At 46.8% G+C, this 20,455-nt stretch overlaps 4 protein-coding genes and 1 long non-coding RNA gene across 5 annotated transcripts in view; 3 read left to right on the top strand and 2 right to left on the bottom strand.

The window, feature by feature from the left end:
* The window catches only part of LOC117589204, a 12,578-nt gene extending 6,984 nt beyond the window's left edge, over nt 1-5,594 (top strand). The window contains exons 2-3 of the long non-coding RNA XR_004574195.1: nt 5,002-5,071; nt 5,133-5,594. This is a non-coding gene — a long non-coding RNA (uncharacterized LOC117589204). The remainder of the gene's footprint in view (nt 1-5,001; nt 5,072-5,132) is intronic.
* Nucleotides 5,595-11,520: 5,926 nt separating this feature from the next.
* Nucleotides 11,521-13,977, top strand: LOC117588897 (UDP-glucose 4-epimerase). Its single transcript, XM_034280446.1, has 4 exons — nt 11,521-11,945; nt 12,168-12,408; nt 12,809-13,099; nt 13,152-13,977. Exons 2-4 carry the CDS (start codon nt 12,169-12,171, stop codon nt 13,671-13,673), a joined length of 1,053 nt encoding a protein of 350 aa, XP_034136337.1. The 5' UTR covers nt 11,521-11,945; nt 12,168; the 3' UTR covers nt 13,674-13,977.
* A 138-nt stretch (nt 13,978-14,115) lies between these two features.
* Nucleotides 14,116-15,565, bottom strand: LOC117588899 (tax1-binding protein 3 homolog). Its single transcript, XM_034280448.1, has 3 exons — nt 15,398-15,565; nt 15,068-15,196; nt 14,116-15,010 (listed from the first exon to the last, which is right to left on the bottom strand). Exons 1-3 carry the CDS (start codon nt 15,449-15,451, stop codon nt 14,822-14,824), a joined length of 372 nt encoding a protein of 123 aa, XP_034136339.1. The 5' UTR covers nt 15,452-15,565; the 3' UTR covers nt 14,116-14,821.
* A 53-nt stretch (nt 15,566-15,618) lies between these two features.
* LOC117588898 (mediator of RNA polymerase II transcription subunit 30) lies at nt 15,619-16,724 on the bottom strand. The gene has a single exon (XM_034280447.1). The coding sequence runs from the start codon at nt 16,652-16,654 to the stop codon at nt 15,692-15,694; it is 963 nt and encodes a 320-aa protein (XP_034136338.1). The 5' UTR covers nt 16,655-16,724; the 3' UTR covers nt 15,619-15,691.
* A 77-nt stretch (nt 16,725-16,801) lies between these two features.
* LOC117588896 (DNA repair protein REV1) lies at nt 16,802-20,230 on the top strand. Its single transcript, XM_034280444.1, has 6 exons — nt 16,802-16,907; nt 16,965-18,301; nt 18,357-18,639; nt 18,695-19,118; nt 19,179-19,902; nt 19,959-20,230. Exons 1-6 carry the CDS (start codon nt 16,869-16,871, stop codon nt 20,107-20,109), a joined length of 2,958 nt encoding a protein of 985 aa, XP_034136335.1. The 5' UTR covers nt 16,802-16,868; the 3' UTR covers nt 20,110-20,230.
* Nucleotides 20,231-20,455: the final 225 nt, after the last annotated feature.

Raw genomic sequence — 20,455 nt, 5'->3', positions numbered from 1 at the left:
TTGGGGGGGGGGGGGGGGGGGGGGGGGGGGGGGTAATTCTTGAGGCCCGGTACCGTACGTTGACGATGCAACGGCCGTCGGCATACCGATGCCTTCGCGTCATAGGTGGGGTGGGGTGGCTCTTCGAGTGGACGGGACTCGCCCGCTGATAAGGTGAATTAATTATTTATTTGGTCTTGACGCTGCTGTTGATGTTGTAAATAGTACAAACAGTCGAAAGTCCAAAATGCCTTTGATTAGGAAATGTTTTCTTGTTGGTGATTTTCTTTCTGCTTTTTTGTTTTGTTTTCTTGCAGCAAGAAATGGAAATTACAATTTCCGCTGGCTCGCTCGCTCCCTTCCTTGCGCTGTGGTAAGTGTTAAGCATGTGACTCAAAAATTGAACATTTCATGTACCGCCCCACACCAGCTATGGAGTGGGTATGCTCGGGGGGTAGGCTTGTTGGCGATGGCATCACATGTCGTTTATAGTTTGGCCTTTGAATGGGCCTATCGTGGGCATTTTGATAAGCTGTAGATTGAGCGCGTGCTTTGTCTGGGCCTCTCCTCTGCCTTTGCACCTCTGTTGTGGGACAGGTGTGTGTACACTTTCGAAATTCCAGAAATTCTTGCGTCAAGTAGCCGCCGCGTAAGCCTTATCATTCCGACGATCGTGCACTAAGCGTGTGGGGCCTTCGTTTACGTGGCTGGTGGATGGGGGGCTGCGAGCTTGTCAATGGATTGCATTGATACTGGAACAGTTGGCAGGCTGGATTATATGCGATCCTAAATACACCTGGCGCCTGCTGAATTCAAGGAATCGAATGCCAATCAAAACTAAAGCTGCAAAATCGATGACAAATCGAACAAATTTATGAGGAATTCTCGACAGCACTTTGTAGTTTTTGATTGTGTAGAAAGTTGCAGGAAATTCCATAAATTCCAAGCTACTTAAGACCATTTCCAGGTAGCTGTCATAAAACTTGTACGACATTTTCCATGGCAACGATCAGCTCTGCGAGCTAGTTCCAGTTCCAATTCCCAATTCCAATACGATCTCCAGCTAACTTTGGGGTCTCTCCCATTGTGGCATTTGATATGCATGTCAGACGCGACATGCCCTGCCACTGCCACTCCTATTCCTCACACCCCCCACAACGGCCAGCGATCCTCATCCACATAAATAACATGTAAGGCCTATGGAATTTCCTATAAATAAGCTCATGACGAATATAACAAAAATTCCCCCTCCTAACACACCCCTCCCCAGCCCAACGACAATGCTATGTTTTTGCTTTTTGTGTGTGTGTGTGTGTGTTTGTTTTTTTCGCTGTAAATGACCTCGTTCACATAAAGTTCAGAAATTCCATTTACAAACTTGTAATTGAAAAAATCCACACACTAGAGCGGGACGAAGCGAATGACGGTGGCAGCGGGTGGGACAGAGATGGAGCCAGAGACAAAGTCAAACACGTTGGAATTTGTTTTTTTTACCGTTCAATGACGAATTTTTGTTAGAGTTCGATGTGTGTGCGTTTGATGGTTGTTTACAAAAAAGAACGCCACCAGCTACACGCACACACACACACGCAACACACATTCCAAAAAAAAAGACACTTACGAAAGTCACAAAAAAACATTTTAATGTTCGTAGATTACAACATAAAACAAAATCACAAAGTAGAAGAAGGCAAGGGCAAGAAGGAGCAGGCGAATTGCATGAATGAGCAGGAGAATGGGCGATGAATGAGAAGAAGTGCGGGATTAGCATGAGCAAAATACAGACAAAAAAGAACAGTAGAACGGAATAGTAGTAGAATTAGTAGTAGACAATTAAGCCCTATTCCAAAGGCAACAAATGCAAGCCCAGCGAAAGAAAGATGTTGCGACAAAATGCAAAAGTAGCACACAGCGACAGCACCGAGATATAGCAGCCAAAGATACAGATACTTTTCTTGCCGGCTTGGATCGGTTCATAAGATCTGCAGAGTGGAAGGGAGGGTAGGCAGGCGGGGGGTCTGTGGCATGAACAGGGGCAGGGGCCAGTGTCAGTTTGTTTGTGGAATGCCGTTTTGTAAGTTTCTTGTGCTACGAGTCAAACATCATGGAATGGAGCAGCACGAGAAAACATAGTGTGGTTCGTTTTAGTATAAAAAAAAACTTTCTAGCACACCGATACGACACACGGACACAAATGCAGATACAGCACACACACGCACACACTAACACGCGACGTACAACTTTTTCGAACTGCGCAGGCGCTGCCGCGGCGCTGATTCTGCTGTAGTCGCTGCCCCAGCTCAGCTCAGCCGCTGCCGCTGCGCTGCCGCTGTCTCGGTCTCTGAAAAAGACGCTGGCAACGAAAGATCGAGTAAAAGAAAAGACAAATTTTCATTCAGTAAATCTAGCTGCAGCGCAATGGTCGTGTTCGCTCCGCGTTGTACGCTGCGCAGCCTTCAGTAAAAAAAAAAACCATTCTCGAACGGATGTTTAAAATATTAAACAAATTAAATAGATAGTGTGAACAGTAAATATTAAAATGCAATAAAGTATGCGGCAGAAGAACAACAGTGGCGTCCCCTCTCTTCGAACTTTAAGGAGACTGACGACTCCCCTTGGACACGGCGGCCCCAGACAGACAGACAGCGGGGCTACACGCCACACCAAAACTTGTGCGACCGCATTCCAGAAAGTTCAAATATCGAAATGTTGAGGAGCAAAGCGAAGCGAAGAGGAAAGTCTGCTGTGGCAGTGGCGGCGGCATCGTGGAAAAATTAAAGTTAAACTCGACTCGTGTCCCTGTAGCTGTACTCGTATGTGTGTTTTTGTGTGAGTGTGTAGTCTGGAATGCGGTTCCGTTCCTGTGCGAAGAATTAAGCCAAATAGAACTCACGTTTGCGAAAAGCAACAAGAAAAATGTCTTAAAAACTGGTTTTCATCCAAAGACTTTGTGTCGTCGTTGGTTCCATTGACATCCCAGGAGCCGCTGCCCCTCCTCCTGCTGCTGCTGCTGATTCTAACCTCTAAGCCAGAGCCAGTCCACATGGGTAAGCTCTTTGGAATTTGCCAGCACACACATCTGTACGTAACATGTACATATGTACTTGTATGTATTTGTGTGTGTATGTACACTGTGAGAGATGCAGAGAAGCACAAAGCAGAGGCTGGCTGGTTACAAGATCGACTTGGGATCGTCTCCATCTTCGGCTTGGAGCGAGGCCACAGCGAAGTAAAATATTTATTGGCTGAAATTGGATGCTGCGCTTCTCTGTCTCTGCCCGTGTGTCAGTGTGTGTCTGTGGCGTCTATTTAGAAATTCAAATTGAAATTTTTCAAGAGTGAGTCATACGTACGTTCTCTCGCTCAATCTCGGAGAGCGTGGGTTGAGCGGCATACCAGTTTTGTTGCTTTTTTGGTGGACTTAGACTGGAGTTTCGAGCCGAATTCGAATACTAACCTTCATGGGAATGGGAACGCAGTACGGTCATATCACACATAAATTGAGCGCGCTCTCTTGAAAAAGTTGCATCACTCAGCATAAAACGGAGACGCGAGACAAAAACAACAAGAGTCAACCACCAGCATAGAATGCGGCTGCCAGACAGCCGCCGCAACAAAAAAAAACCAGAGCAGCAAAATCAAGAAAAAGAACAGAGAGAGGGAAGAAGAAAAAACCAGTGGAAGAACCGTTTTACAGTGCAAGGCGGCTGGCATGGGTGAAGGAGGGCGAAGCAACAGGCGAGCGAAAGACCAATACAAAAAGGGTGAAAGGGAGTGCAGAAAATACACTCGAAGAGAAAAATAGTAGGATTATTTTTTTAAGTATGGTTTAATAAGTTTGTAATAACGTAAACTTGTAAACTTGAGAATCGGAATGTAATAAGTGTTGGAGAGTACCAACTCTTTGGACTGGTGTACTTCTTGTATCCAAACCAGGCCCGCACATACACTCGCACAGTGATCCCGTTTGTTTTGCAGCTTGCCTTCACCTTCTTCGTGAAGTGAAGTAAAGAGTAATGTCAGCAAAAAAGGACAGCAACAGAATATTAGAGTCTATCGTCCGTGGACTCACGCACGCACCCCAGACTGTTTTTGGCCGTCATTGCGGCGGCAACGCGATTTCCTCCTTGACTTCAATTTCGTTTCGTTTGTGAGGGGGAATTTGCATACTCAAACTTAAAAGGGGAAACAAAGAGGAGTTGCTGACCGTTTTTCTCTGTTTTTTGTTTTATTCCACATCATAAATGTCAATTAAAAATGATATTTGTATTATCAAGTTCCGCAGGCCCTGCCCCGCTGACGACGATTCCATTCCATAAAAATGTGCTATAAAAAACTAACGGTTAATGCTACGGTCTGCTGAAGTTCGTGTGTGGCTGGCTGGTAAAAAAAAGAGTATCAACACAAAAACTATTCCTCTGTCGTCCGTCGGCGCGGCGCGGTGCGGCGCTGTTTGGTGGTAGCTCAATAGAAAGTTTGTGTTAATAAAAAATTGGAGGCACAAACACACATACACACACACTCGGAGAAAGACAGCAAAAAGCAGGAGGAGGAACAACAGAGAGAAAAAATACCTAAAAAACTTAAAAACACAAAATATGTATGTCGAAATATAACAACAAAAAAGAGTGAATGAAAAAATGTTGACCTAATTTTATGCTGCGGCAGAGCAGTGGCAGCAGAAGCAACAGCATCGCCATGCCCAGTTGCTCTTGTTTATTTCACAGCGGACAGCCGACGCTAGCAGAGGAGACAAGACAGCAGCAGCAGCAGCAGAGGCGCATACTTTCCCACACAGCTTCCCATTCCCGTTCCCCCCTTTCACAGCCATTCCCCATTCGATTCCATTCCCAGCAGCGTGTGATCATCGCGGGAGCAGCGCCAGGGCTCCCTTCGCACGGCACGGTGCGGTCGAACAGCTGGAACGATGTCTAAATAATGATTGTTAAATGGAGATTGTGTTGTTGCTGTTGGCGCACGGCATTCCAACACTTATACAGTTGCAAACAGTGAAAAAGACAGAGAGAGAGAGAGAGAGAGTACAGTGGGGCGCGCCTGCGCAGCAGTTGAGACTATTTTTAAAGCTGTTAAGGTAAGAAGTGTGGTCCTCCTACTACTACACGAATTTGATAAACTTCTGCTCCTACACACAGCTCATCATCATCATCATATCATGCCCACCCTGCCCTGTGCTTGCATCACCCTTAGCCCTCCCCTACCTGCAGCTGTCTCAAGTCTGAGATATTTACAGTTCCTTCAGCCTCAGCGCCACTAATTGTGTGCTATTTCTGTAAGATCATTCTTCTTCTCACTCTACCACCACCTCTCACTCTCTTCTGTTTCTCTGCTCGGTTTTAGTTGGCGGCGGCGGCGGCGCGCGTGTGAAAATATTTAGGCTACGAAAGGTATTTTTATTCAGCCTTTTTTTCTCCCCTCACTCTTGCACGAGCAGCGAGCATATCTTTTAATTTGCGCCTGCTCTTTTTTCGGTTTTTGTTTCTCGTTTAAAGTGTTAACTGGCGGCATATAATTTCGGTCGGGTCGACTTGACATACATGGTAATTATAGTTATTAAATGTGAACCAGAGCCCAGGCACGTGCTTGAAAACTGTGAAATATATTATGTATATGCATACGTGTATGTTTGTGTATGCAATGGGGGGAAAAACGGAAAACGAACGAAAAATGTTTGGGACTACTCCACCAATATATGATTTGACTACGAAACCGGTTTTCGATTTGGTTTGACTGTTTTTTATACAAGTGAGATCATTTTGAAAGCTGATTTTGTCAATGAATACCACATTCCACATTCCAATGGTTGTTGTTGTTCGTTTTTTGTGTGCCTACACAACGCCATAACGATATCGTGTAACAAAGCTTTGAACTATTGCCGACGACAGACGAGTCGGAGTCGGAGTCGGAGCTGCTGATGGAGTTGGAGTTGAAGGTGAGTACAATAAGCTTGGAATGCAGCCAGAGAGCAAGCCAGCCTGGGAGAGAGTAAGCTTATGGGACAGAGAGGTTGCGCCTGCGCTGTCTCTCTCTGTCTTTCTCTCTTTCATTTATTTTGTAGTTTTGCTGTCTCACCAAGGTGAATCGGAGCTGGAGTTGGAACTGGAACTGGAGTCGTAGTTGGAGCTGAAAAATGAGACAGCGTTGGAGTAGGGGAGTGGGAGGTGGGGTGGGGTCGCTTGGGTAAAGGCAAACAACATTCCAGGCATGCCAAACAACTTGATGGCGGTATTTGTCTGCCCTGTTTGTCCATTACAAAAGCCCTTTTCCAGTCGTAAACGAATGATAAGAGATCCCCCGGCCAGATAAGCGATATGTGCAGCCAACTTTCAGATCAACCGCTGAACGGGTGTGCCACCGTTGGCATGTGGCAATGGCCTCTCCTGGAGCACCAGCAGCGCCCTGCGGATCGGAGCGGAGCTCACAATTTTCATTCATGAAACGGCCTGCCTGCGCCAGTCCAAAGTGGAGCACAAGAGGAAAGCTATGCGCCCGAAAAAAGTCGTGATAAACATATTTACCAATTGATTATGTTCCAACACACATGCATACATACATTATACATATATGCATGTATGTATTTGTAGTAGGGAGAGGAGAGACAGCAAAACACTTACATAAGTAATGGCCTGCACATAGCACATGCCATTGGAGAGCAGAGCTCGCGCCAAGGTGCTAATCAGCATATGTATATACACGCTTCATACATAAATACATACATACATACATATGTACATATGTACATACAGTGATGTGACTGACTGTCGTTGGCACTTGGATTTCGTATTTGGAATGGGTCTGAGAATGAGAATCGGGGGATCGGATCGGTATTTGGTATTTGGTATTTGGATTTGGGGTGACTTTCTAAATGCCCCTTCCACTACCACTGCCCCTCGTGGCAGCTGCAGCTGTTGCGTGTTCCAAGAATTTGTCCAAACTGCCAACTGGAGCGACGAGCTCCGACACACTCCAAAGCCAGGGGGCAGCATAGAATGCATTTTGTAACTAAATTTAAAGACACTTTTTATTGGCTTTGGGGTCGGGTCTCCCTACCCTGTTCAGGTATACTGCAGATCGGAAATGGAAATGATAAAGGCACACGAAAACCACGAGTATTATAATGTTTTTCCCAAGGGAAACCATTCCAGTTCCCTACTCCGCCATTATTGACACTCAAATGTAATAGATATAGACAATAAGTCCACCCAATAAGAGTATTGGATCTGTGTTCAATTTCGAAACAAAATGTAAAATCCAAACCCTAAAAGTTGTTGTCCCAAAATCTGTTGATAATTAACAATGAATAAAGCGAAACTATTCCATTTAGTTGAACAATAAAGGAATTTTCATTGGCGGCCATAAAATGCGTATAAATAGAATCGGCCGAAATGGTTTTGTAAATGGCCAAGATACAGAAATAGCTGGCCGGGAGAGAAACTTCAGTCGGGCTTAGCTCATCGCAGCGCATTCCGCGACTCCTTCTGCTTCTTTTTGCATCGATTGTGTGGACTGTTGTGGAGTGTTGTTTAAAATGCGGCACGTATCGAAAGGCAGGCAAGTGAAAGAGAGGCAGCCACACCACAGACAGCTCGCAGACGATAGACGGCAGTAAATGTGTCTCCGTCTCCGTCTCAGTCGCAGTCGCAGTCTCTTGAAATGAAAACATTTCACAATCCCGGATACGCATCGGTATGCGGCTGCTGCTGCTGCCATAAAGCTGTGGCCCCAACAACTCCAAGCAGCAAAACTCACGCACTCCAACCAAAGAAACTCACGCACACACAGAGAAAAGAGCAATAGAGAAACACAAACAACAAAAAATCACCGGAGGTGCTGCACTTTCCATTGTACGGCTGGTACTCAGCCTCAGCTTCGGTTCCAGCTCCAATCACAGCCAGGTGCTGCAGCTTGGTTTGTGGCTGGGTGGAGCTGCGATTGGCCTTCAGTTGAAATTCCCACGGCGATTATATCACTGCAAAAGGAAACAGCGCTCAGTCCGGATCCTGGCACTGTTCCGGAAACGCAGAGGAAATTGCCTTGAGAAATTCAATTTCTCTGCGAGTTTTTTTGGCTTGTTGTTTATGCAAGGGAATTGCAACCATGCTGCTGGTTTTGTTTTTGTAGTTAGTGTTGGAAAAGGTTGCCATATCTGACGCATGGTAGATGGCGGCAGCGAATGGATCTGAAAGGAAAACAAGGAGAATAAAGGGAGAAAAGGTACAAAGGTGTAAAGCTGCTTGATTAATGTGTCCTTAAGGAATTAAGAGTTGTTTTAGTTACAAACACAGATAATCCAGGGAAAAGTACACAATCCTTACTCACAAACTGCTTTAGCATGGCTTTTCCCCGTCGGGAATCCTAGAAAAACACAGCAACATGGCAAGGCAAGGCAAAGCATAAATTACAGCAGAGGATGAACAACATGAAACTTGAAGTGTGTTTTTGCATCATGTTCGTTCATGTTTCGCCCCGGCAGACAATGGGAGTACGTACACCTATGCAGATGTAGCCAGTCCTTTGTCCTGTTTGGTGTAGAGCAACCCTCGTGCCGTTCGCAACAATAAACAAGCCCCGAAGGCAGGCAACAAACAGAAGAAGACAACTAATTAAATTCTCTATGGTATGAATGCGCTTTTGTCGCATTAACCCTGCTCTGAAGAAGTCCTATTAAGTTGCCATTAACGAGGGGACCTGGACTCTCTCCTTCTTTGTTCAGGTAGGGAAGGTAGAGCAGAGCGATGTCTATTCATATTCATAAGCACATTTCCACCGCCATCAATAGCTCGTAAAAGGTGTGTGTAAAAATGGGGTGCCAAGATCTGCGATCCCGACATCGTTTCAGGGGTGCTTGGCCCCTGAGCACAGTTGTAGCCACAGCCGCCACACCCCTCTGACCTACTGCTTTCCGTAAGAAGCAGTCAGCCAGCCAGCCAGCCAGCACACGTGTTCATCATTCTGCCTGCCTGTTGCCAGGCTAAGTTTCGAGATGAGATCCCCCCACCACCGCCACTACCACACCCTCCTTGCTGCGTCTTTGCCTAAGCTTTTGTGGTAGTTTTTTGCCCAAAACCAAACGAAATGAGATCACTGTACGCAGAGCTTCGGCTTCGGACAGCTCCTCGTGCTCGCTCGTCATCTCTCACGTTGTCGTTGTCGCTGCCTGATCTTCTCTCCGCTGCTGTTGTTGTTGTTGTTGTTGGTGTGTCTCCTGTTGGTGAGAAACTTTTTAGTGGAAGCGCCGGCTGTCGGCTGTCGTCTGTCGCACATGCGCAAATGTACTTCACTTAGTCATGGCCAACACAGTCCATGCCATACCCATATAACCCATATTCATATTCATAATTTATGCTTCTTACTTCAGCATTGGATTGCGCATAGAACAGTTTTAGATAATTGGCTAATTATATGTACAAAAATACATAAATACATATTTACTTACACATATGTATCTGCCCTGCTGCATGTGCGTTATGAAATTCATTTTTTCATATCTTCAATTTAGAAATTGAAAAATAGAAAGACAAAAACAGAGGGAGAGGAGTCCCATTGCTGCAGGCGATCGGCCCATGCGGGTTCTGCCAAGCGAAAAAATATCCACAAAATGTAAATTACTTAATTTGTGATAACCATTTATGGTGGCCCAGAGGGAGAGAGAGTCAAAGTCGAAGTTGAAGTTGAAGTCGGAGAGTCGCATCAGGGCCCATGCCCAATGTGCATGTGAAAAGTGCAGCACTTTCACCCAGTCCGCTACCCAGTCCGCATGGAAATCAAGCCTTAGACATTATCGAGGGGTCGTTCCCGGGTACGGGTCTGAGTCCGGCCACATGTGGGGTTGGCTCTTCCCACAGCCTGACAGCCCGAAATTAGATGAAAAGAATGAAGTTCTGCTGATGAAAGCGAAAACAATAATGTGAAAATTGGTTTTTATTAAGATGGATAACCCAACGCACTGAAACAATTCTGCAATTCCTCAAAAGTTTTAGGAATTTTCCAATGATATTTGAGAATTAAAGTCCGATAACTGTCCCAAAGTGCTGTCCCACAAATCAATAGCCAATCTTTAAAGCCCTAAATCTCATGCTTAAACCTAAATCTTCGTAAAGAGAACGTAAATCTCATATAGATCTGCCATGCCATAACTCGTTAAACTGATAATGCCTCGATGCCTTAATGTTCGCTCCATAATGTCATACACTTGGATGAGAACATAAATGTGTGTAGTATATAGAACGGAGTGTACATATGTACATACATAAATACATAACTGTAGGCATGACAAGCTGACACACACGTCCGCGTCCAACGACGACAACGACAACGACAACGACAACGACAACGACGGGGCCACAGAAAACGTTGAGTTGAGGAGAGACTTTTCTGTCTTTCTCTGACTGTGCAAATCATTGTCGCACACATAAAAAATATTGCAGGCCACAGCCAGAGTCGTGCGAGGACGGAAGTTCAACTAACTCATTTCCGGTTATGTGTATTTTGATTTTTGTATATATGTATGTATGTACATACATTTATGTGCATACATATGTACATACATAATCTGTAGTATATTTGGACTCGGCTGTGTCTGTCTCTCTCTGTCTGGCACGCAGCAGCGTCCATTCATACATTTCATATTTATTTCAAACTAATGTACGCGTACGGGAGGGAGTACTCCAACATTCATTCAGAACCAGGAGCATTTCCATTCAGAGAGAGAGGGAGAGAGTCGATACATGGCCTGTGCTGGTTGCTGCGCAAATACATTCTCAATTAGGTTGTAAATGAAACATAAAAAAAAGCTCTAATTACGTCGCAGCCAGCTCTATGTAGCTCGCGCACACACGCACTCATTCATACGCACAAACGTTTCTAATTTTTCGTATTTAGTACATGCACTTCCGCTTATCACTAAAGATTTGAAAGGAATTTGGGTCAACGGCAAAACAAGCAACAACTAACAGCCGCAGCCACAGCCACAACAAATACAACAACGTACAAGCACGCACGCATGGAAAAGATTTCTCAATGCGACAAGTGGGGAAATGCCAGAGCCCAAAAAGCTGACCCACTAACCGATCTTCATTCAATTTTGAAATTCCGTTGGCCAGCCTTCGGTTTGTGTCTGTGCTGTGATCGAGTCAAGACAAGACCCTTACCAACTCTAGTTCCACTTATGAACGTTGCATGAAAGTGGCGTTGTTTGTAGTATGTAGTTGTAAACATACACGCTACGTTCACCGATATGGCAGCATAGATATTAATCTGACACCCTGGCAGCTCCTCAACTTTGTTTACTTTTGGAAATGGAAAGAGATTGGAGAGAGGGGTTTGCCTGCTTAAATGTTGCATAAATGATTATGAATTGGTTAAAAAGGTCACTAATTCCACTATAACCATGCATCAACAATGCTGCAACTGCATGTACATAGAAACCACATGTAGCGCTGACGTGCGGCCAAGTTGGCATTGACTTAATCAAACGACATTGCTGGCTGATAAGAGGAGTTGAACAGTTCCAACGCTACGCTTACGCTGAGGGGAGAACAAACACAAGCAAGCTAAATACTTTGCGACTCGCAAAACATCTGAAATCAGTCACCCGACAGCCGCCCAGCAAAACAGACGCGTACAGCAAATCGGCAAAGGCAAGAGGCGAAGGCAAAGGCAGGAAACGGGTTAACACACACAAAAACAACGTGAAAGAAGCTCCTCTCTCGGGCAAACAGCGGTCAGCGATCTTTTGGCCATAAGTAGCAGCAGCAGCAGCAGCCAGACAGCGAGACAGACAGCATCTTTTGCAGTGCGTGCGCGTTTTGTGCGTGCGTGTGTGTGTGGACATAACTAACGATTCACCTCCGAGATTCAAGGGCAACGGTCAGTCGGAGGAGCAGCAGCAGCAACAGAAGCTACTTAACTTTGACATCGACAATAGCAACGTGTTTTCCCGTCTACAGGTGAGTGCCAACAACACACAGACACAACAAAACACAACACACACATACACACACGTCGGCACGGCAAGCACCGTTAGCCCAGTTAGCGGCAGAGCAGCGCAGCGCAGCGCAGCATTGTTTTTGCACGCCTCTTGGCTGCTGGGGCGTCTAGAATACATTTTTGGTGACGTCAATAAGAACTTCGCTTGCTTTGGCCTAATTTTCACTTTTTTTCTCATGCAGAATGGCACCACCCACCGTTTTGGTGACCGGCGGAGCTGGCTACATTGGCTCCCACACAGTCCTGGAGATGCTCAACGCTGGCTACAACGTCATCTGCGTGGATAATCTCTGCAATGCGTACAGCAGCGGCGCCAAGCTGCCAGAGGCACTCAGTCGCGTACAGGAGATAACCGGCAAGAAGGTGGAATTCTATCGCGCAGACATCACGGATCGGGATCAAGTGCGCGCTATTTTCCAGGAGGTAAGTTGCACGTCAGCAATTTTGCAGCGTGGCACTGGATGGGTGTGGGTTGCGTCAAGTGCCAACTGGATACCAATTGTTTTCGATCATTCTTATCTGTGTGCGTCGAACGAGCGTGCGCTATCAGCAACCGCACTCAGCCGCCGCCTTGTTCTTGTTTCTCGTTTTGTTTGCTCAACTGGTGGTGCTCTGCCAATGAAGTGCGCGACCTTGGCGCGTAGCCACGCTCTGCGAGGTCACTTACACATAACTTGGTGTGCTGGCATCGACATGAGACCACGTAGGCTGACGCTGCAAAGTTGCAACAGCATCGGAAGTTGGGCACATACCTGACGCTGGAATTACCGGTGGAAAAATCGATTCGTGTGACTAATCGAACATTTGTTTTCCGCTTCCACAGCACAAGATCGACATGGTGTGCCATTTTGCCGCACTCAAGGCGGTCGGCGAGTCCTGCCGCATACCGCTGCAGTACTACCACAACAATATGACCGGCACAAATGTGCTGCTGGAGGCCATGGCCGACAACAATGTCTTCAAGTTCGTGTACAGCTCCAGCGCCACGGTGTACGGTGAGCCGAAGTTCCTGCCTGTGACGGAGGAGCATCCCACGGGCAATTGCACATCGCCCTATGGAAAAACCAAATATTTTACAGAGGAGATACTGAAGGATCTGTGCAAGTCCGATAAGGTACCTATACTTGTCTTCAACTTAGAAATATTTACAAATTCCTCCTTTACAGCGTTGGGCTGTGGTCTCCTTGCGTTACTTTAATCCTGTGGGAGCACACATCAGCGGACGCATTGGCGAGGATCCGAATGGCGAGCCCAATAACCTGATGCCCTACATTGCCCAGGTGGCTGTCGGTCGACGCGCTAGCCTGAGTGTCTACGGCAGTGATTTCCCCACCAAGGACGGCACTGGAGTGCGCGACTACATACACATTGTGGACCTCGCAGAGGGACATGTGAAGGCATTGGACAAGCTGCGCAACATTGCAGAGACTGGATTCTTCGCTTATAATCTGGGCACCGGTGTGGGCTACTCTGTGCTGGACATGGTGCATGGCTTTGAGAAGGCATCCGGCAAGAAGGTCGCCTATGTGCTGGTGGATCGTCGTTCGGGTGATGTGGCCACCTGCTATGCGGATGCCACGCTGGCAGAGAAGAAGCTGGGCTGGAAGGCATATCGCGGCATTGACAAAATGTGCGAGGATACGTGGCGCTGGCAGAGTCAAAATCCTAATGGCTACGCCAACAAGTAGTTCGCAATGGGAAAGAGAATCGTTTGAATCTTGCCTCTGTGTCGCCATTACCCTACCCTACCTATAGCCGTGCCTCGCTCGCATATTCCAAAATTGATTTATTGTATTTTACTTAGGTAGCAAATATTCTTGCAACTAGCTGTGTATATTTTTTTCTTTCCAAAATTTGAAAGTGCAAATCGCAGCCTCCAGAGGGCTGCCTCATATCACGATGTACGTATGTTTGTATGTATGTAGTCTGATTATGTAAATCCAAAGTACATTTGTAATAAAGAAGGCTCCTCGCTGTTGTCATGTAATGTTACACTCGACTTTTTATGGCGCCGGCTCATTAGTAGCGGCTGCTAATGGCAGCCAGCAATTACATAATTAAGGTCAACGCCAAGGTTAGCCACAAAGTACTCAATTATTTAATACATTTACGATCAGTTTAGACAAATCCTTTTGCAAACATTTATTCAAATGCAATTTAACATTAAAAAAACTCAATTGTAAAACTTAAGTTATGTATGCATTATGTATACAAATCTCTCTCTGCACAGTTAACGGGCATATTTATCACAAGTATGTACTATTTATGTATGTTTCAACAACTTTGCGTTAGTTTTTGTTTTGTTTTTGAGTTTCAGTTTTCTGTTTTTGGAATGCTGCTGCTGCTGGGTTAGCGTATAAAAGTACAAAAATTGTTTATATCAAATCTGGTGGCATGTCTAAGAGTATGTTTAGGCTTTTTGTTTATGTTTACGCTTCTATTTCATTTTGTATTCGGTATTTGGCAATGTGTTCTATTGGCAATTCGATCAGGCAGCTGATGAACAGCACACAAATGGACATAACACAACACTCACCTCACAAACTACTTAAACCAAGGCTAAGTAATTGAATTTAACAAGAAGCGTTACTAGTTGGCTACATTTACGGCTTACATTTGGGTATGTATGTATCTATGTTTGTGCGATATGCATAGAGTATGTACCTACATACTTGATAGGTTGGATATAGCATATGTTTAGTGTATATCTAAGTATTTCGGATAGTTTCCAAAAGAGCGTAGAGATCCTTAGCACAGACGACTGGCAAATGAAGTAGATAGTTTTATATGCCGCTTAAATACTGCTTGCTGTATTAGATTAGAGGCCATGTTTCACTTATGTGGAGGTGACGCCCTTGCGTGCCACTAGCATATTGAGGATTGGGTTTTTCCTGATGTAGCTGACGGCCTTTTTATGTGTGACCATTGTAAAGTCGTAGCCATTGCACTGGAGTATTTTGTCATGAATGCGCAATCCTGCCCGCGCTGCAGGACTTCCCTCGTGCACCTCCGTAACGTATATGCCCTGCGGAATAGAGAATTACATTAATATTTTCGACCTGCTAGGTTCAAAATGTCTCACGTAGTCCGTGTAGCCCTGTGGACTCTTCTTGTAGTCCTGATCGATGCCGCCACCTATTTTGAAGCCACACTTGAGTATCTCACGTCCTTCCTGATCGTAGTCCTTCTCCTTGTGCAGCGTTATGGGAATCTGTAAGGAAAGTACATACATTACAATCTATTCCATTCAAATATGAAAGTTTTTTGCTTTTGCTCCAGCGACCCAATTTCACCAATACACACACGACAGCACACTCTGCACATACACACACACACACACACACACACAGAGGAAGAGTGATGCGGGATAGAGACTCGTCTTCAAATTCTACTTCTACGCTGGACAACTTACGCTTAAACACTCCATAGCAGTGCCTGCCTGGTGCTGAAATGCCATTTTCGCCATGATTGCTGTTGTTTAGGGTTTGATTTGATTGCAATTAGATGCTAACAGGTAATTATTTTCAGCAATAGTCGCTGCTGTCGCCCACAACAGAATCTTCTTCTTCTGCGCTGCCAGCGAAAGTGTTGGACAACGTCAGTGGTTGTACAGAAAACATCTGTTGGCGGGTCTCAGCTGAATTTGATTTTGATTTTTTATTGAGAACAGAATGCATGGAATTGAAAAATTAAACATGTATAAAAACTAGGATCGGCGCATCGCCAGCATTGTGTTAATCTCCCAAATGATGATGCGGGTTCTGTCAATTATCTCGCGCAGCTGGCGGTTTTTCAGTTTCACAGTCTCGATGTATTCGTGATTCTCCTGCAGCACCTTGCGGTATTCGTCGCACTGAGAAGTCTCAATCCTAGGCTCCGGCTCGTCCTTGTACGGAATGAGGCTCTCGGCATTCATGTAGTCCATCACCGCATCGTTGCACTTGTCGTATATGATGCGCACACGCTTGAAGAGCAAGCGTATCGTGCGAAAGTACTCCTGCACCTTCTTCTCTGTATTGTTGTCACGATGCGAGGTGGGCTGTATGTTCTTCAGGGCGGAGAACACCTCCTGGAAGCGCGAGGCGATGTCCTGCACTGTCTCCTGGCCCAGCCTCGAGAGCTGCACTATGTTAATCTCTTTGTGCGGATTTGGCTGCGAAATGGCCAGCATATTGTTGCCGCCGCCTCCACCGGCGCCCGGTGCCACACCTGCACCAGCATTGTGCTGCTGTTGTTGCTGCTGCTGAAGATTTGGTTGCTGCTGCTGTTGTTGTTGCAGCTGTTGTTGAGGACCCGTGCTGCCGCCGCCCATTCCTACGCCCTGCTGCGGGCCCATCATTTGCTGTTGCATGGCCTGTTGCTGCGGCATGGACATGGGCACGCCTTGCATCATCTGCTGCTGCTGCATTTGGTGCTGCGGCGACATGCCTGGCATTAGGCCAGTCGGTCCTACGGCGTTGGGGTTCATTTGAATGCCGCCCGGTCCTCCCATCATGTTTAGCTGCTGCTGTTGTTGTTGTTGCTGCGGCGTCATATGCATTTGCGGCATATTGCCGTGCTGCATGCCACCGCCGCCTTGCATGAATCCGCCCATGGGCATCATGTTTGGTGCTCCTCCGCCGCCGCCTGCAGACCCTTGGTTGCCCTGATTCTGTCCGTATTTCCACATTTTTATCAACAAAACAATTGCAAAATTTGCAATCTGACCGAAAGAAATTTTACAACACAGCGAAAAAACAGAGCAACACAGCACTGCTTTTCTATCGATTGCTTGCCAAATATACCAACACTACACCATTTTGGATTCAGTATTGTAAAACGGTCAGGCGGAACGAACAAGTAATTCCCGCGGCTTTTACGATTTCTGAAAGTTTTGCTATATAATGGCAGGCGACGAGATCAACAATGGCTTTGGCGAATGCGTAAGTCAGTTAACCGAAGCGGGAAGCATGAATTTACTATGTGGCAATCATTTTCAGGGCTACTTCGAGGCCAAGAAGTCCAAGCTCGAAGAACAATTCGCTGCCGCCAGCGATCCATTTCGCAAGTCGAATTTATTCCAAGGCATTTCGATATTCGTCAATGGATTGACGGATCCATCGGCCAACGAGCTGAAGCAAATTATGATGGTACATGGCGGCACATTTCACCACTACGAAAGGTCGCACACGAAGTTCATCATTGCATCCAATCTGCCCGATGTCAAGGTGCGCAACATGAACACGAGCAAAATCATAAGCGCGCAATATATCGTGGACTGTGTGGAAAACAAACGGGTGCTGGACTACAAGCCATATTTGCTGTACACCAACCAGAAGACCACTCAGCCCAGGCTGGTCTTTGGCAAGGGCAAAAACACGAGCAGAGCAAATGAAACAATGGCAGTGTCCATGTCTGAGACTGCGCCAGAACCGCCGCCTGTAGAGAATGATTTGGGCAAAATTCTGAAGGTCTTGCAGCTGGCGGCTGTTGCTGCCACCTCGCCCAAGAAGGAGACGGCAGATAAAACTGTGGCAGATGTCTCCACTCTGTCCCACAGCGTGCGCACTGCCGTCGACCCGGCATTTCTCGGGGAATTTTACAAGAATTCGCGACTGCATCACATTGCCACACTCGGAGCGGGCTTCAAGCAGTACGTCTGCGAGCTGCGCCAGGCACATGGCAACCAGCCATTTCCCAAACGAAACGAACTGCGTTCAGTGCTCAGCGGCAAGCAGGAGATGAATGCGGACTCTGCCCACTACGTCATGCACATTGACATGGATTGTTTCTTCGTGTCCGTTGGTCTGCGCTCGCATCCGGAGTGGCGCGGCCTGCCGATTGCTGTGACCCACTCAAAGGGTGGCAGTGCAGCCACGGATGTGCCCGTCCATCCACAGTCCGATCGCCAGGCCGAGCGTGCGCTCTTTGCCGATCGGTTCGAGCATCAGCTGCACGACAATTTCCGGGCGGATAAAGTTCGCACTGGCTTCGAGAAGAAAATGTCGCTGTCGGAGATCGCTTCCTGCAGCTACGAGGCTCGTGCCAAGGGCATTCGCAATGGCATGTTCGTGGGGCAGGCGCTGAAGCTGTGCCCCGAACTAAAGACAATTCCCTACGACTTTGAGGGCTACAAGGAGGTGGCCTTTGCCCTGTACGACACTGTGGCCCAGTACACACTGAACATTGAGGCTGTCAGCTGTGACGAGATGTTCGTGGAGCTCACGGATCTGGTGGCGGATCTCCAGGTGGATGTTATGACATTTGTGGCTCATCTCAGAGAGGAAGTGCGCAGCAAGACGGGCTGCCCCTGCTCTGCGGGTGTCGGCAGCAATAAGTGCGTAAAGAAAGATTTATATTGCGTTCTCTCTTAATGTGTTTAACCCTTGCAGACTGCTTGCACGCATGGCCACCAAGAAGGCCAAGCCAAATGGTCAGTTCCTGCTCGCTCCCGGCATCGATGTGTTGGCCTACATGGCGCCCACACCGCTGGAGGAGCTGCCGGGCGTGGGCTCAAGCATGCGGCACAAACTGGCGCAGGCTGGCCTGCGCAACTGTGGCGATGTGCAGGGCACATCGCGTGAGAAACTGGAATCGCTGCTGGGAAAAAAGTTGGCTCTGACATTGCAGCAGCATAGTCTTGGCATTGATACACGTCCGCTGGTCTATGAGCAGGTTGGTCGCTGACAGAATACAGCCTGCGATTTTATAGCCTCTCCGTCCATTTCAGCAACGCAAATCTGTCTCCGCTGAGGTCAACTATGGCATACGCTTCAGCAATGCCAGCGAGTGCGAGACATTTTTGCGTCAGCTCAGTGCGGAAGTGAAGACGCGTCTAACAGACATAAAACGCAAGGCCAAATCGGTTACGCTGAAGGTCATGGTGCGTGCCGCTGAGGCGCCCATTGAGGCATCCAAATTTATGGGCCACGGCGTGTGTGACACCCTGAACAAGTCAGCAATGCTACAACATCCCACTGATGACGTTAATATCATCACTTCGAATGTACTCAAACTGATGAAAGAGTTTGACTTGCCGCCGCATGAGCTGCGTGGCATAGGCATACATCTAAGTCGGCTATCGGACGTCAACGAAGTGAAAAAGGAAAACGTTCTGCTGCAAATGTTTGAGAAAATGTCAGAGAAGCGAAAGAGTAAGGCAAATTATACATTTTACAAGTGAATAAATGAATATTGTCCATACCCAAACGCAGTTGAAACCACCGCCGTGGAAGTGCAAGAGGAACCGCAGCCTGAGCTGGAGCAGGCTGAGCAGCAGCAGCAGGTCGATTTGGAGCCCCAACAACCATTAGACATGTCATCAGAATGGAAGAACTCCACCAATACATCGATCAAAAATACAGCGGTTGATCCGGAGGTTCTTGCGCAGCTGCCGGAGGATATACGGCAGGAGGTGCTCGACAATATGGAGGAACATCTGCAGCCCAAGCACTCGGAGCAGCGTGGCAGAAAGCGTAGAAAGCCAAAAAATGCTGTTCGCAGGTCCCTGCCGTTTCCGTCAGCTCCCGCGCCATTGTCGAAAGTCTCAGCGAACAAGCCCTCAAATAGGGCGCAGCACTTACGACATGAATTGAGCAAACGCTACCGCGGTGGCGGTCAAACGGATGAAATTGTGATGGACTATATCGACAAGGTGTCCAATCATGTGCATCCTGCCATTTTTGAGTATATCTCACGCCCGGAGGTTGAGGTGTCGCAGAACTTACAGGGAGCAGCAGCAGCGCCCCGCCCTCAGCCTCCAGCTACGCTGCAAAACTATCTGCTGGGCAGCAACTACAAAACTATGCTAGCCGACTGGGTCAGCAATCAAAGGTATCCCAATCACACGGACATTATAACAATGAATGAAAAGCTCGCCGAGTTGGTCAAAGGCCGCTACAGTAGTCGGATTTATGACATAATGAAGCATCTGTGCAGGTAAGCGGACAGTTTGTTTGCCCCTTTTACTATCTAACTTTGTTCTTTATTTTAAGGCTGATCAAACACAAACACGAAGACGTCTGCGAGTGGCACATGGCCTTCAGGTTCATCGAGGATACTGTCCAGCATCATATGATGGAATTTGAGGGTTATCAAATGATGCTTGCAGAGAGCATCAGCTGCGTCATGTGTGAGCCTATGTGATGTTTACAAGGCAGTGCACGAATGGCCATGGGCCAAGAAGTCGTCTTCCCTCTAAAACTCCTTGAGAGATTACAGAAATTACAATTTAAAGCAGAGCATAAATAAATGTTCTGGAATTTCACATCACATTGGTTTCATGTCTGTCAGCTTCTGTTCGACAGCAGTTTTTATGTAATGTACAATGTAGATGTCAGGTACATGTAGACAAGTGCGCGCGATGTTCAAATGTGCGAATGATGTGGGATTAGTTTAGTTTGCAGCACATATTTCCAGTTTGGCATAAATTGCTGCTTGGAATACTTGAAACGTCTAAATTCCCATTTACTTGCCATCTTACTGCAGGCGT

This window comes from Drosophila guanche, unplaced genomic scaffold (genome assembly GCF_900245975.1).
Source record: "Drosophila guanche unplaced genomic scaffold, DGUA_6, whole genome shotgun sequence".
Taxonomy (NCBI): Eukaryota; Metazoa; Arthropoda; class Insecta; order Diptera; family Drosophilidae; genus Drosophila; species Drosophila guanche.
Note: the sequence above shows the minus strand (reverse complement) of the source record. Positions and strands in the feature narration are given on the sequence as shown.

Excerpts from the sequence above, each read along its gene's own strand:
- LOC117588897 (XM_034280446.1), top strand. The coding sequence starts at position 12,169 with ATGGCACCACCCACCGTTTTGGTGACCGGCGGAGCTGGCTACATTGGC. Across the intron at positions 12,409-12,808 it reads TGCGCGCTATTTTCCAGGAG|CACAAGATCGACATGGTGTG; the intron begins GTAAGTTGCACG and ends CCGCTTCCACAG. Across the intron at positions 13,100-13,151 it reads ATCTGTGCAAGTCCGATAAG|CGTTGGGCTGTGGTCTCCTT; the intron begins GTACCTATACTT and ends CCTCCTTTACAG.
- LOC117588899 (XM_034280448.1), bottom strand. The coding sequence starts at position 15,451 with ATGGCGAAAATGGCATTTCAGCACCAGGCAGGCACTGCTATGGAGTGT. Across the intron at positions 15,197-15,397 it reads CTGCTATGGAGTGTTTAAGC|ATTCCCATAACGCTGCACAA; the intron begins GTAAGTTGTCCA and ends CTTTCCTTACAG. Across the intron at positions 15,011-15,067 it reads CACAGGGCTACACGGACTAC|GGCATATACGTTACGGAGGT; the intron begins GTGAGACATTTT and ends TCTATTCCGCAG.
- LOC117588898 (XM_034280447.1), bottom strand. The coding sequence starts at position 16,654 with ATGTGGAAATACGGACAGAATCAGGGCAACCAAGGGTCTGCAGGCGGC.
- LOC117588896 (XM_034280444.1), top strand. The coding sequence starts at position 16,869 with ATGGCAGGCGACGAGATCAACAATGGCTTTGGCGAATGC. Across the intron at positions 19,119-19,178 it reads AATGTCAGAGAAGCGAAAGA|TTGAAACCACCGCCGTGGAA; the intron begins GTAAGGCAAATT and ends ACCCAAACGCAG. Across the intron at positions 19,903-19,958 it reads ATAATGAAGCATCTGTGCAG|GCTGATCAAACACAAACACG; the intron begins GTAAGCGGACAG and ends CTTTATTTTAAG.